Consider the following 13,624-nt stretch of genomic DNA (forward strand, 5'->3'; position numbering starts at 1 on the left):
CTCAAACTGAAGAGCATCTTATTTGGTTTTCGCCAACTATTTTCAATGACTTTAGTTTTCAAAATGTATCCCTCTGCTCCTCACACTTGGTAAGTCGATATTGTGTTTGAAACATAGGAAGTTCTTTAAACACCAAACAGCTAAGCAAAATAATTTAACTTTTGTTAACTTAAAACAGTTCACAGAAAAGCTTTAGAACTATGATAACATTAAAGGAGAATTCAATTGCTTTACGTCTTCTGACCTCTCCTATGGCTGAAAAACATTTCTAGATCACACAATTGTGGAAATTCAGTACATAGTCATATGCTTTTTTTACACAGATAGTATCACAAAAAAAGGTTTGGATGTTTGGACATTGAGCACCACCTTGACAACAACACATCACCATTCACTCACAACATCAATATGTCTAGACATCAGTCAGAGGAATAGTTCTATCTTAGAAACTTAATTGAAATCATTACTTCAGAACGTGATGAAAAGTTCACCCATCTCAGCCTCCCCTACTCAAATTGTTACCAGATGGGTTTGTCTTTATTTGAAAGCAATCCAAATGATTATGTTAAATAGAATAGAAAACAACAGTTAATCCATAGTCACTGGAAATAAAACATATACAATGTTTTTCTATGTCAATTAACAAATATAATTTTACTTTGTTTACTGCAAACTATACATTTTTGAAAGAGTCATAGAGACATAGGTTGCAGATCTCTGCAGGTCACCTAGCCCAAATTCCCACCGGTAAGCTTCTGGAGCCTGGCTACCAGTAGCAAGTTGAAAATAATAATTGGTTCATCCCTATCTCTTTTTCCCCAAAATAAATAAATCCAGCTCCCTCAGTCTCTCATTGTATGGATAAAAGGCTGAAGCAAATGACATCTTAATAGCCCTCCTCTGATCTCATTCCAGTTTGTCAACATGTCTTGTACTGGTAGGTCCAAAACTGTACAGTATTCCAGACGAAACTCACCCGATGCCAAAAAAAGGGGCGGTAATCACTCCTCCCAACCAACTAAACACATTCTTATATATTCATAAACCTACTGAACGGTGAAATTTTACTGGCAGTTCAAAAAACAGCAGGAAATTGCCCTAATGATTCAAATTTTAAGAGCAATACACTTGCTCTATTATTTAGCATCACTGTTTTCACATCTTCCTCAATAACCATCATAAGAACAACATATAATATATACTACATTTAAGATGCTTACCTGAATAACTTTGTAGAAATAGGCATACTGTCGAGCTGTATTTTTATATTGGCTAAAGACATCATGTATGGCCTGAGTTGACTGAAGATACTGCACTTCATCTTCTTCAAAATAGAGAGGAGTGTCATATTCACTGGGGAGCGTCTGGATGTAGGGCAGCCAGAAAGAGTTGGGGTTGGCTCGCTCACAAAGAAGATGAAATGCCAATGTTATATTGCCCATGGCCTGAAGAATTCGATCTTGAGAATACAGGGATCCTGAATTAACCCAGAAAGGTGAGAGGCACTAAGTTAGTTGTCCATGGAAAATATCATCTTAGATTTACTGTAAATGAACATAGTGAGATAACACACAAGAATTTCCAACAAAAAAAAAAGCTTTTCAGGTTTCTAAAATATTTAGCTGCCCACACTGTATTATGCGGCAACTTACTTGACACAGTAAATGCCTCATGTAGAATTGCATGAAGGAAGACATGAAGAAACTATAGAACAAGTGTTACACGAGCTACATGATACGTGTTCAAAATAACACACACACTTCTGGAAGGTATCTAGTGCACTCAGCCAGAAATAAAGAGGAAAATTAAATTCTTTCCACTGACACTTCAAGCTTCTAAGTATTCCAAACCGGACGGTTGGCATGATAAGCAAGTCCTGTACTAAAGGAGATCAGCTAAAAAAAAAAAAAAAAAAACAAAAAAACAACAAAAAAACCCAGAGTCTTCTATTGAATGATCCCATACATATCAACTTCTTGCTTAAGAACTTCCTTAAGCTCTTACCTAATACTGAATTTTTAGCTGACTCAACTGTCATCAACAGTTTTCGAGGAACCCACAAAAACAACTCTTCAGCCTACAGAAAGGGAAAAAAATGCATAGAATTAGTTAGCATTTATATATGACATGACAAGTGTCCCAAATATACATCAGCTTTAAATTATAGGTTTTGTGTTTTGTTTGGTTTGTTTTTTTTTTTTTTTAATCAATATTGTTCTGAACAAAAATACTTCCTTCTCTTCCATTGCAAATTAAACAAACATGCTATGTTTCATATTGTGGTAACCAAATATTTCAGTCTGCACTACACAAAGCTTAAAACAAAGGCACTTAGATTACAAAATCAAGTGCTTCAGTCTGGAAGTGCTAACATGTCAAGGCCAGGCTGGATGAGGCTTTGAGCAACCTGGTGCAGTGGAGGGTTTCCCTGCCCACAGCAGGGGGGTTGGAACTAGATGATCTTAGAGGTCCCTTCCAATCCAAACCATTCTGTGATTCTATGTCGATTGTCCACACAACCTCAAAGCTACCAATACTCTCTTAACTAGAGAGAGTTAACTAGAGCTACCAATATTGCTCTTAACTACATGATCAAATATTTTCTCCCAGTTGAGGTTTTTTCGCATTGCCCATTCTTATTCTAGAAGAACTCTTCAGGATTTTTATCAACTAGCAGTGCTAGCCTTATTAACTATGTGCTACTAAAATCCTAAAATTAATATAATATGCTAGTTTTCTAATATTCTTTCTACAATAGCTGATTGTTCTTCAAAGCTGTTTCCCATCTGTATAAGTGGGAATGAAAAGAGGCAATCTTAAATGCTTATATTTTAACAGTTAGCTAACTGTGTGTGTCTATATTCCTTACCTGATGATCAAAAGATATTCTTTACAATTATCAGGTAATTCTCTTGTTTTTTTCCATTTTCACTGGAAAATAAGTATTGCAACTACCTCTTTCTGAGGCAAAAAGACCAGTGCTTTAAAAGAAGGGACAGGAAATAAGAGGAGAAGAGACTAAGTAGTTAGAAAACATGGAAGAAAGGGATACATCAATAGGGTAGAGTACTCTGGTGATTAGGTAAACAGTATAGCCACAAAGGGAAAAAAAGACTGATTAAAAATTAAAATTCACAGTACTATCCAATACTCATCAAAAATAATACTCAATTTTATCAATGATTTTATTTCTTAAGTACACAGAGTTGAGAGCATTTCAGAACAGCAGTTTCATAAGCAGTCGAAAGGGGAAAGGGAAGGTGTTGGAGAGTTTCAGAGCTCTGCAGCTACATTTCAAACACAATTTTCTAATCCAAGTCAAATGTTTACGTGCTCACCTTTATCTCTCTTGTTGCTTTCAAACCAAACCCCTCCTCTTCAAACTTAGCTATTTCAAAACCCTCTGTGGATGCTCCATTTTCAGTTGCCCACTTTATCAGTTCAGGGAAATAGTCATCTCTTTTTCCATCAAAGACAATAGACAAACCTATACACATAATTTATTAAAAAACAAATGCAGCAATAAGAGGATCTAGAAAGATAAAGAAGTTCAATATAAAAGCACACGTAAAGCTATCTGCTATCCCACAGCAGTTCTACTTTGAAGCATCTGAGTCAGAACTGGTCTTTGTTAAGCGTTACTCAATAGTATACAAATGTCACACTCAATTTTCATCAACTTAAATATTCTGCCAAATTGGTTTACCAGTCACCTTAAAAACACCCACACTGAGATGTGATGAAATTTGAAGCTCCTCTCCTCTTTCCCTTTTAAATAGGATGAGAGAAAATATTGCCCAGCTTAATGCTGATGATAAATGCAATCACCACAACATGCTAATACAGACACATGGAGGAATTTCAGAGGTAAGCTGCAATTTCATTAATTCAGCACGGGGAATGATGATAAGCAGATCTCAAACTCCTTCTCTCACATACAAGGCAGTTAGCTTTATCCTGTAGCATACAGATCTGCTAAAATAATGAAGGTCTGATATCCTCCTCATATCACAGAGCTCATCCAAATTTTTACACTTTGCTTCTTCAGCAGGTACATGGTCCACCAGTGAAATCGGAAGCCTCATTCATTTCTTCAGCTTTCCCCTTTATCATCATCTGATTTGAACCTATGCACTATAGTTCCCAGCTATACTCAGCCAGCTCCTTTTGCACCTCTGCCTATGTGTTCTCTTCAACCCAAACTCTGGTGTCAGATCACATTAAAAGTGTCCAAATGCCCCTGAAATGCTCAGGCCATTTTATGAGTAACAAAATGTCATCAGCAAATTGCTTACATCCAAAGGTATTCTGGTTAAGCACAGGTGATAAATATACCTTTAGATGAAAACAATTTTAGGAAAGTAGCATTAGCTTATTTGAAATATTTCCCCCTCCAAATCATGCAGTTCAAGCCCCAGAACCAATCAAATCTACCAATAAAAGCGCAAGTATCATCTAAAACTATAGTCTTTGATGATGGAGCAGAAAAAAATCAATATTGATAAAGTATTTTTGGAATGCAATGAAAATGTGGTGCACAATGGTTTGGCTTTTTTCTTTTTTTTTAAAGCTGGCATTCTCCTTTATTTCATAATCCTTCCAGTATGCTACTTTCTGTGGAATATATTCAGAGCTAAGGCCTCACAAATCTTTTAAGACTAGTTGCATAGCTTCTACAGAACTTGATAGGTGTATACACTGTCCAAGACTTTGCTCTTTTGATTTCCAACATTAAGTACTGTATAAAGCTACTGAAAGCTTTTAACATCCAGCTTGTATTTGGAATCATTCTGTAAGCCTCTCCGAAAATCTACCTCTGTTCCTCATATATGATATAGTCCAATACTTCTCACATTTTTCCTAATTAAAGAGCAGCTCCTTTAAATTACAAGCACTATTAGGGAATAATTTATTTCTATACTGAATGAAATATAGCTATACTGATGAAAATCTATATGGAAAAATTAGCTTTATTTAAAATTTTGCTAATGAGTGAAACAAGGAAAAATTTTAGAAAGTAAAAATACTCAGTTTTCAAAGCAAGAATTTTCTATAATCAAGATCATTTTGGTTCATGTTCTGCAACCCAGTGTTCTAGTCAAGAAAAGCACAAAGTATGACACTTCAGCCTATATATATTCATTTGTAAATCTCAGTTCCCAACTGCAATTTATACTTCCTTTGCTAATTGTTTAAAGCTTTTCTTAAGCTAGAAAACCGTGCAGTGTAAACTACTACGTTCCATTAAAAAATAGTTGTGAAAGACATAATCCCATTCATACTCACGATGCATGCAAAAATGTTACATTAAAAGACATCTGTACGTCAACAGCGCTGTGGTTAGTAGGTTTTGCTTATTTCAAGGAAAAAATATGCTCTATCAAACTAGTAGTGTGACGCTAATTCTACCACCTCTGCCAGCAGCCATTCTCTCCATGGATCTTCCTGGCGCAGAAAGATACAGCGAACAAACCAACTCCAATGCTAACTCTGTTCTTGCTAATCTGAATTATATTTTGTCAGAGCACATGTACTACATCATAAAAGCCTGGACATGTACAATAAATTTTTAGAAGTCATGGGAAACAAATGACAAACAATCAATCAAGTTCATCTCTACACAGCTACAGGATGCAGACACTCAAACAGTATCATTTATTCTTCCATGTGCCATCTGTCAATAAATGATGTTCAGAGGTTTAAAAATCCTTTCATGAAGTAAGATTTTTATGCATTAGTCAAAAGATATTAAAAACACGTGTGAAAAGGACATTCAAGCCTCTAATTGGTTTATCAAGCAAGTACGTGAATAACTTAAGCTCCAATTTAAATGCAGTCTGGCTCTTTTGCCATCGCGCTGTATAAATACCAGAGAAGAAAGAATTGTTTCAGGACTTTTTCAGGTATGTCCAGCACAAATCTATTCATTCCAAGGTTAAAGAGTTATTTCTCAGTCATAAAGAGGTTAATTTTACTGAAACTACATGAAAAGCATTTTTTTAGAGCATACCTCCAAACAAAACCAAAACTAATATGAAAATAAAGTTTCATCAACAGTGAGTTGTTGCAGAACATACTGGAATAAAACTGTTCTAGTCTGAAAAATAAACATACCTTAAGCTTCGGAAAATTGGCAATAAACCTCCATATTAACTGTGGTACCATAACTGTTTCTTTGTTTTAATTATGTGCTTGATTTATAGCAGATAAGATTTATTAGCTGATGTATTTATTTTATGCATTTACATATTTTTATTTCATTAAAATTTAATTTCATGATGTTGAATTGCTGAAACAGTTTCCACATGCAGTAAAGTATCCATATTAAAATAAAATAGTTACAAAATTAAATTCAAAATGTTCAGATTTATAGAGGCAGAGGGGCAGACTATGCAATTAGGAATCAAAAAGGCCTATTATTCTCAAAGGACTTTTGCTTCTAGTCTTTCAGATTGTCATCTCATCACAATCTCAAGCTCCATTTTCTACTTATTGGACAGAATTATCAAAGGATCTCCTGTCTATGATATTCACTCAGAATTCTAGGTGTTAAAATGGTTAATGCCAGTGGCCATGCCCATCAGAACATTTCAGGAACACTTGCAGGTGTAAAAAGCAACTGCATGTCAGAGAACTAAGATTTTTGTCACAAAATAACAGGATTGCATAATATTTATATAATAACAACAGCAAAAAAATATTCATTTTAGCTCTTAACAGACAATTCTTCAGGCAAATCAATACTTATCTTACAGTCTTTCACAAGTACCTTTTTGCTTTTTGCGAATTTTCTCAACAAGTGAACGAATCTGTATATATTCTTCCCATTCCTTACCAGGACCTGGGGTAGGACTGCTGCATTCTGGAAATAAAAACACCGAATAAAATGTGTGTGTTTGGTTTTTTTAAATAAAAGTATATATATAATTTTAACATCAGAGAAAATATCATTGTTTCACAGCAACTTTAACTGAACTTTAGTACTACATGTCCTTCAAACACATTTACATGGTAAATGTGATAATCTCCATTGTTAAAAACATCCCATTCTTTGACATGTAATTAATAGAGACTTTTGAAATTTTCACAGTATAACTTACCTCAAGGTTGGGTTTTTTTTTGGTTTTGGTTTGGTTCCTCCCCCTCCTCCCCCAATTTCAGAGATAGGAAATATCAAACATTTAAAAAGTTAGGAAGAAAAAAAGCTAAACAACCAGACCATTAAGTAGTCTCTCAGATAAGACAAACAAAAAAATAGTATGTTTTCAATAATCTAAGCAAAACACTCTGTTCACATTAGCCTGCCTGCCATCATTCTTCTTGTAATGAAATGAATGGTTGGACTCGATCTTGAAGGTCTCTTCCAACCAGAAGATTCTATGAAAGTAGATAATAGTAAGGAGCTCACTTTAAGTAACTGAGAAATTTGCTGGTACATACAGTTGACCTGCCTACTCAAGACTGTTTTCATAGATGCATGCATACTGGAAGGACAAGCAAAGGAACACTTAGCCAAGCTTTGGAATCATAGATACTGTGGATATAATCTATCTCTGATAATATTCTAAATGTCAGTGTGTGGATTTCTTGATCTAAGATAATAAATCCAAGTGGACAGCTGAAGATTACCTTGCTCAACTGATTTGAGAAATCTTTGCATTGAATAAAATATGGAAGCTTGACAAAAAGAACAGCTGATACTTGTCTTTGCTTAGAAAATTAGATCTACGTTTTATTTTTGGTAGCAAAGCAGAGGCCAATCGTAACATAAGCATCAAACTGCTCTGCCAACTCCTTTTCTTCTCTTTGTGAGCAACAAAGAGAAGAATTAGAAAAATTCTAATTTTTCTAAGGCAACATGTAGATGTGTCCAGGGTATGAAAATTTGGACTTGTGTTTCAACAAGAAGTACAGCTCAGCACAGTGACTAAAGACTGTAGAGAGAGTGAATAGTATTTTAGCACCGTCATATGAAATTATGTTCTGCTTTTCATATTTACTAGAAATAATGGATGAGTTCCAAGTTCCTCAACAAGTGAAACAACCTTTGGTCGATACACAGAACTAAGCACTACAACAAGTTTCCAAATAGCAACAAAAAATTTTTATTTAAGCAACAAAAATATCAGTGCAATTGAACCGAGTTGCATTGCTGCTTTCCACAGTTAATTTCTCTACTCTCGCCACAGTTTAAAGTATTGTTCAAAGGATAAACAGAAACAACACAATTCTTGAGGTTTATAAGAAAAACATTTTTGATAAAGCTGCAATGTCAAGCCCTCTAGAGGAGGGTTTTTTTAACCTAATGTCCCCTGGTATTTATGCTTATATTGAGATGTAAAGTCAAAAGCTGCCGGGAATGTTGTATGTCCAATACATACACACATAAATCAGTCAATAATGGTATATACTAACAGAGGTAGATACTCTGAGGTACATACCGTACTATCTTAAGCAGGCTGAAATAGCAAGCTTGGCCACTTACAGGAAATGAACAGAATTCACTGGCTTCAATAAAAGAACGGTTTTGAGTGGTCTGCACACCATCCTTTTTCCAGAGAGGCATAAAACCAAAACTTACTTTGCAATAAGTCACTAATTAAATTCAACATTTCCTTTGGAGATACTGTTGCTGTGGCTCCTGTACCCGACTTCTGAGTTTTCACTCGGCTCTTCTTCCCCATCTTCCAACTAAAACAGATTAAGAAGCAAACTGTCACTAAGAAGCAAAATACAATCATGATGAATGGACAAGATCTTCTCTTATTAGACACTTAAAAAAAAGGAAAAAGAGAGGATGAGGAGTTGTTTCTGGCACATATATATGTGCAAGTATTATTCACATGTCTTTAATGTAAGACAACCATACAGTGCAATCTGAAGCAGTATTCCATGTAATTGCACATCGATTATCTCAGGGTAATTAGAAACTAGAAACCTTGGAGAGGAAAAAAAAAATAACTCAGATCACTTGCAAATTCAGTAGTTGTGAACAAATATTATGGATATCAAAGTATTCACACTATATAAATTCAGGTTATTTTACCTCATCACCTGTACTGTGGACATCAGCTGAATTAGCGTTTGTAACTGCACTGAAGTAGTAATTAGAAATGAATAGAAAATCAGTATTCCATTTCAAAATAAAAATCAAAATATCTTACTTATATCTTTACAGCAGCTTCTTGTGGTTCATGACAACTAGTTAACAAAAATTTATTTTCAGTTACCACAATAAATGCAGCATTATGCTAGACTGGTTTTCCAATATTCAGAGCCCCTTGCTCTCATGGAGGACTTAAATCACACATCATCTATCGGAAGGGCAGCATAGCAGGGCGTGAAGTATCCAGAGAATTTCTCACATGCACTGGGAACAATTTTTGACGCTGGTGCTGAACAGTTTCCTAAGGGAGGGGTTGTGCAGGATCTGGTACTCATGAATCAGGAAGAACTGCTCATATGACAGCAAACAGTAGCCTTGGATGCAGTGATAGTGAAATGGAAGTGTAAGATCTTAAGGAAAGAAAGGAAGGAAAGCAGCAGATTAAAGACTCTGGAATCACAACAGTAGAGTTGGGGCTTGCTCAGAGAATGGTAAGCAGAACATCCTGGGAAGCTAAAACAGAGCCCATGACAGCAAGTCATCTTCCTGAACTCTCTCCTCGGAGCCCAAAAACAAGCCTCCCCAACATGCAAGAAAACCAGCAGGCACAGCAGGAGGTCAAGCTGACTGTACATGGGACTCCTCACTGACTGAGTTCAAGCAAAACAAACGTATGTAAGATGGAAGCAGGAACAGCCAGCTGGAGGAGAATATAGATGCGCTATCTGGGCAAGCAGAGACTGAAACAGGGAGGCCTAAGCTTGTCTGGAGTTGATATTGAAGAGGGATGTAAAAGGCAAGAAGAAACGCTTCTACAGGTACACCACGAGCAAAAGTCACATTGAGGAAAGTGTAATTCAGCTGCTAAACCAGGAAGCAACCTGATGATGAAAGGTACACAAAAACTGAGGTACCCAACACCTGAGGCATGGTCTTTACTAGCAAGGTCTGCTATCAGGCTTCCCAGGTTTTTGCATCTAGTGGCAAAGCTTGAGGGAGAGAAGCTATGAAGTTCAGACTATTTAGGTAAGCTGGACCTACACAAGTACAAAGGACCAAAGGGTAGTCAGCCACTGGAATAGGCTGCCCAGGGACGTGGTTGAGTCTCCATCCCTGGATGTGTTTAAGAATAGGGTGGATGATCTACTTAGGGATATGGTTTAATGGGGGTTAGGGACGGTTGGACTCGATGATCTCTAAGGTCTTTTCCAACCTAGAAATCTATGAAATCTATGACCAGACGGGAAACATCCAAGGTACTGAGAAAGCTATTTGATGTCACCGGAAGGCTACTGGCTATCATCTTTGAAAAGTCATGGTGATTGCCTATGACAAGAAATAGGTAACTTAAGAACAAACAAAGAAAACCCAAGAAAAAAGCAAGGTGGAGGCAGGAGAGGACAGAGGATCCAGGGAACTAGACAGTAGTCAGTCTCACCTCACTTGCTGTAAAACACAGAGCAAGTCTTAAAGGAAAGCTATTTCCAGGCATGATGGACATTAATATGACTGGGACCAGACAACAGACTTCTAAAGGCACATCGTGTACAACTAACCAACCAGACTGCCTTCTGAAGAAATAAGTGGCTCTGTGGACCAGTGAGAATTAGCAGTTGCCAGTGGCTTTGACTTCAGCAAGGCTTTTAATACTATCTTCCACGGCATCCTGGTTGTCAAACTGAGGAGACATGGACCTAATAGGTGGACAGGGTGGACAAAATATTCCTTGGACTATGAGGTTCAAAGAATTGTGGTCAATAACTGGAAGTCTAACTGCAAACTGGTTAGATGCAGTATTCCTCAGTGGCCAATCAGATTTGGTTGTTAGGACATAGAGCATCCTCAGGAAACTTAGATGATATAAAACAGGGAAAGCAGTCAACATGTTGGAGGGCAGTGCTACCATTCAGAGGGACCTCAACAAACTGGAGGAAGTGGTCAACAGGAACTTAATAAAGTTAAACACAAACAAATGTAGTGGCGTGCATCTGAGAAGGAAAAACCCTATACAGCATCACAGCTGCAGACTGGACAGGTAGCAGCTCTGCAGAAAAGGACTCGGAGGCTCTGGCAGACAGCAAGTTGAATATAAGCCACCAGTGTATCCTTAAAGTGATGAAAACCATAGTTTGACCTGCATAAGCAAGAGCATAAAGAGCAGGTCAAAGAACGTAGTTATTCCCTTCTTCTTGGCCTTGGTGAGGCCACATTTAGAGTGCTGTACAGTTTTGGACCATGCAGCATAGGAGGTACTGGCAAAGTGGAGCACATCCAGAGGAAGGCTGTTAAAACAGCAAAAGGGCTGACACATGAGATGAAAGACATGAGGGAGTTGGGTTTTTTCAGTCTAAAGAAGAAGAGGAGCCCACTACTGCCTTCTATGTAACAGGGAGTTACACGAAGTGTGGAGGCAGATTCTTCTCAGGCAAGGACAGCAAAAGGTCAACAGGCAACAGTCACATGATGCTGCAAGGGAAATTCCAAATAGATATAAGGAAACTCCTCACCATGAGGGTGGTTGAGCACTGGAAGGGGATGGAGATTTAACAGCATCTCCAAGCAATCTTGCAGAATTTAAAAATTTGACTCAGCAAGGCCCTAAGCAACCTGATTTAACTTTGAAGATAAAGCAGAAAATGGAGCCTCTCAATTTCCAGAGGTCCCTTCCCATCTACATTTCTCAATGATTCTACATGCTACTGCAACTGATGTTTTCACCTCTATATAGGCAGCCTATATAATCTATAAGGCATATAGTATCTTCCTGTACAGTATAGAAGATTCCATGTCCAGTTACTTTGCAGTGACAGGGGAGTCAGACACATTCAGGTAACTTTGGACATCTGAAAGATTTCAACCGCCTGAGTCATCAAGATCACCTCAGCCATAGCAGCTTTAAGTTATCACACTGTTACAGTAAAATCCATAAAAATGCTAAAAATCACTATACAGAAGTAGTACTTTGGATTCCAGGTGTTCTGAGCACTATGTATATACAGGGGATCCTTTTATCCTTGGTCAGCGCAGCTAGCTTACCCAAAGTGAAATGTTTCCTCTCACACTCTATAAAAATAAAGTTTTGTTCTTCAGCAGCTGGTATTAATATTTGAATGTATCGACCAGCAGCTGAAAAGCTGCTTCTCGACACTGACCAATGCTGAAACAACTACAATCTATATGTTAAGTAACCGTATAGGGCAGATCTTTTAAATACAAATGCTATACCCTAAAAAATTTGTATCAGGAAAAGTAGGTAATCTGGCTGCTTTCATTTTCCATTAAGATCAGAGTGAACAAGAAACTGCCAAGCCCAAGGCTTATTTTACACACTAACTTTGAATGATCAGGAAGCAAGTTAAGATTAATGGTGCTAACTTATTAACTCAAAATTAAAGGAGCTCAGAACTGACTGAAAAGAGAACATCCCATAACAAAAGGAAAAAAGCTAAGGCAAAACTGCAAGGTGTTTTCAAAAAGGAAGGCGAACAAACCAGATTCTTTCATCTTCCAAGACTAAATAAAGAGCAAGGAACAAGACTACCCCTGAGTACACAGAGACTGAAATCCTAGGACATAACTCTCCCTCCCTGATTTTAGCTGTCTCTAGCAGATATCAAATGGTCAAACAACTCATCTGTGCTGCTTAATTTTATCAGTCCCCTTTTGAGTTGCATAACTTACTTTCCCAATCCAGCTTCTATCATGAAAAGCTCTTCTATGCAGGCTAGAAAAGAGAGATCCCTCAGATTCAGTGTAATCACACTGGCTGCTCACATCCCTTAAGTTTATAAATTAAGACTAGACATCCTCTTAAAAGACACTGCTCTATCACAAAAATTACATTTGACGCGAGATTTGGTAACATTTTTCAGCTCATATAAAGCATGTAGTAATGCTCATTATGAGATCCATGTTGAATTTATAATAGCACGTGTGTTCCATGTTACAAGTTATAAATTATGATGACATACTTTATATCAATCAAGATGCTCATGAATATTAAAATAAATAAGTTGAACAATTGAAATTATTTTGAAGGATTTGCGTTTCTTATTTCAAAGAACAAACTATGTTTATCAACCAATAAAATGAGGAAAAGCAGTCTGAATAAGCGTTCTGTATGCACAGCTACCAAAATACCAGAGGCGTTTTTTTCCTTTTAAGTTGTATTTAGAGGAAGAATCTATTTGAAATATAAACATCCATCAGATTTTATGAGAAGAAAAAACCCAAAGACAACTGTCCCCGTATCACATGGAGACATGAAAAGTGCCACCATGCAATCCGAACAATGATACACCAATACATGAAGCTGTATGAATATGGTACATGGTTAGCACTACATTTTGAATTCTTCCCTGTATGAAACATGTTACTAGTGAGAACCTATTCTTGCAGTGAAAACATTGCCAAGAGCTACGTCTAAGATAAAGCTGATTTTACAGTATGTGAACTTTAGCTTCCCAAATATGACAAGAAGAAAAATCTGAATGCTAAGTATTTGCATTACTACCATAG

At 36.9% G+C, this 13,624-nt stretch overlaps 1 protein-coding gene across 1 annotated transcript in view; it reads right to left on the minus strand.

Annotated features, from left to right (window-relative positions):
- SETD3 (SET domain containing 3, actin N3(tau)-histidine methyltransferase) overlaps nt 1–13,624 on the minus strand; it is a 62,292-nt gene that overhangs the window by 29,002 nt on the left and 19,666 nt on the right. Inside the window, exons 2-6 of the mRNA XM_086613681.1 lie at nt 8,582–8,691; nt 6,770–6,862; nt 3,339–3,487; nt 2,005–2,077; nt 1,221–1,477 (exon numbers count right to left, since the gene is read on the minus strand). Of these exons, the coding sequence (XP_086469807.1) occupies nt 1,221–1,477; nt 2,005–2,077; nt 3,339–3,487; nt 6,770–6,862; nt 8,582–8,684 (675 nt within the window). The 5' untranslated portion in view covers nt 8,685–8,691. The remainder of the gene's footprint in view (nt 1–1,220; nt 1,478–2,004; nt 2,078–3,338; nt 3,488–6,769; nt 6,863–8,581; nt 8,692–13,624) is intronic.

This window comes from Tauraco erythrolophus, chromosome 6 (genome assembly GCF_009769465.1).
Source record: "Tauraco erythrolophus isolate bTauEry1 chromosome 6, bTauEry1.pri, whole genome shotgun sequence".
Lineage (NCBI taxonomy): Eukaryota > Metazoa > Chordata > Aves > Musophagiformes > Musophagidae > Tauraco > Tauraco erythrolophus.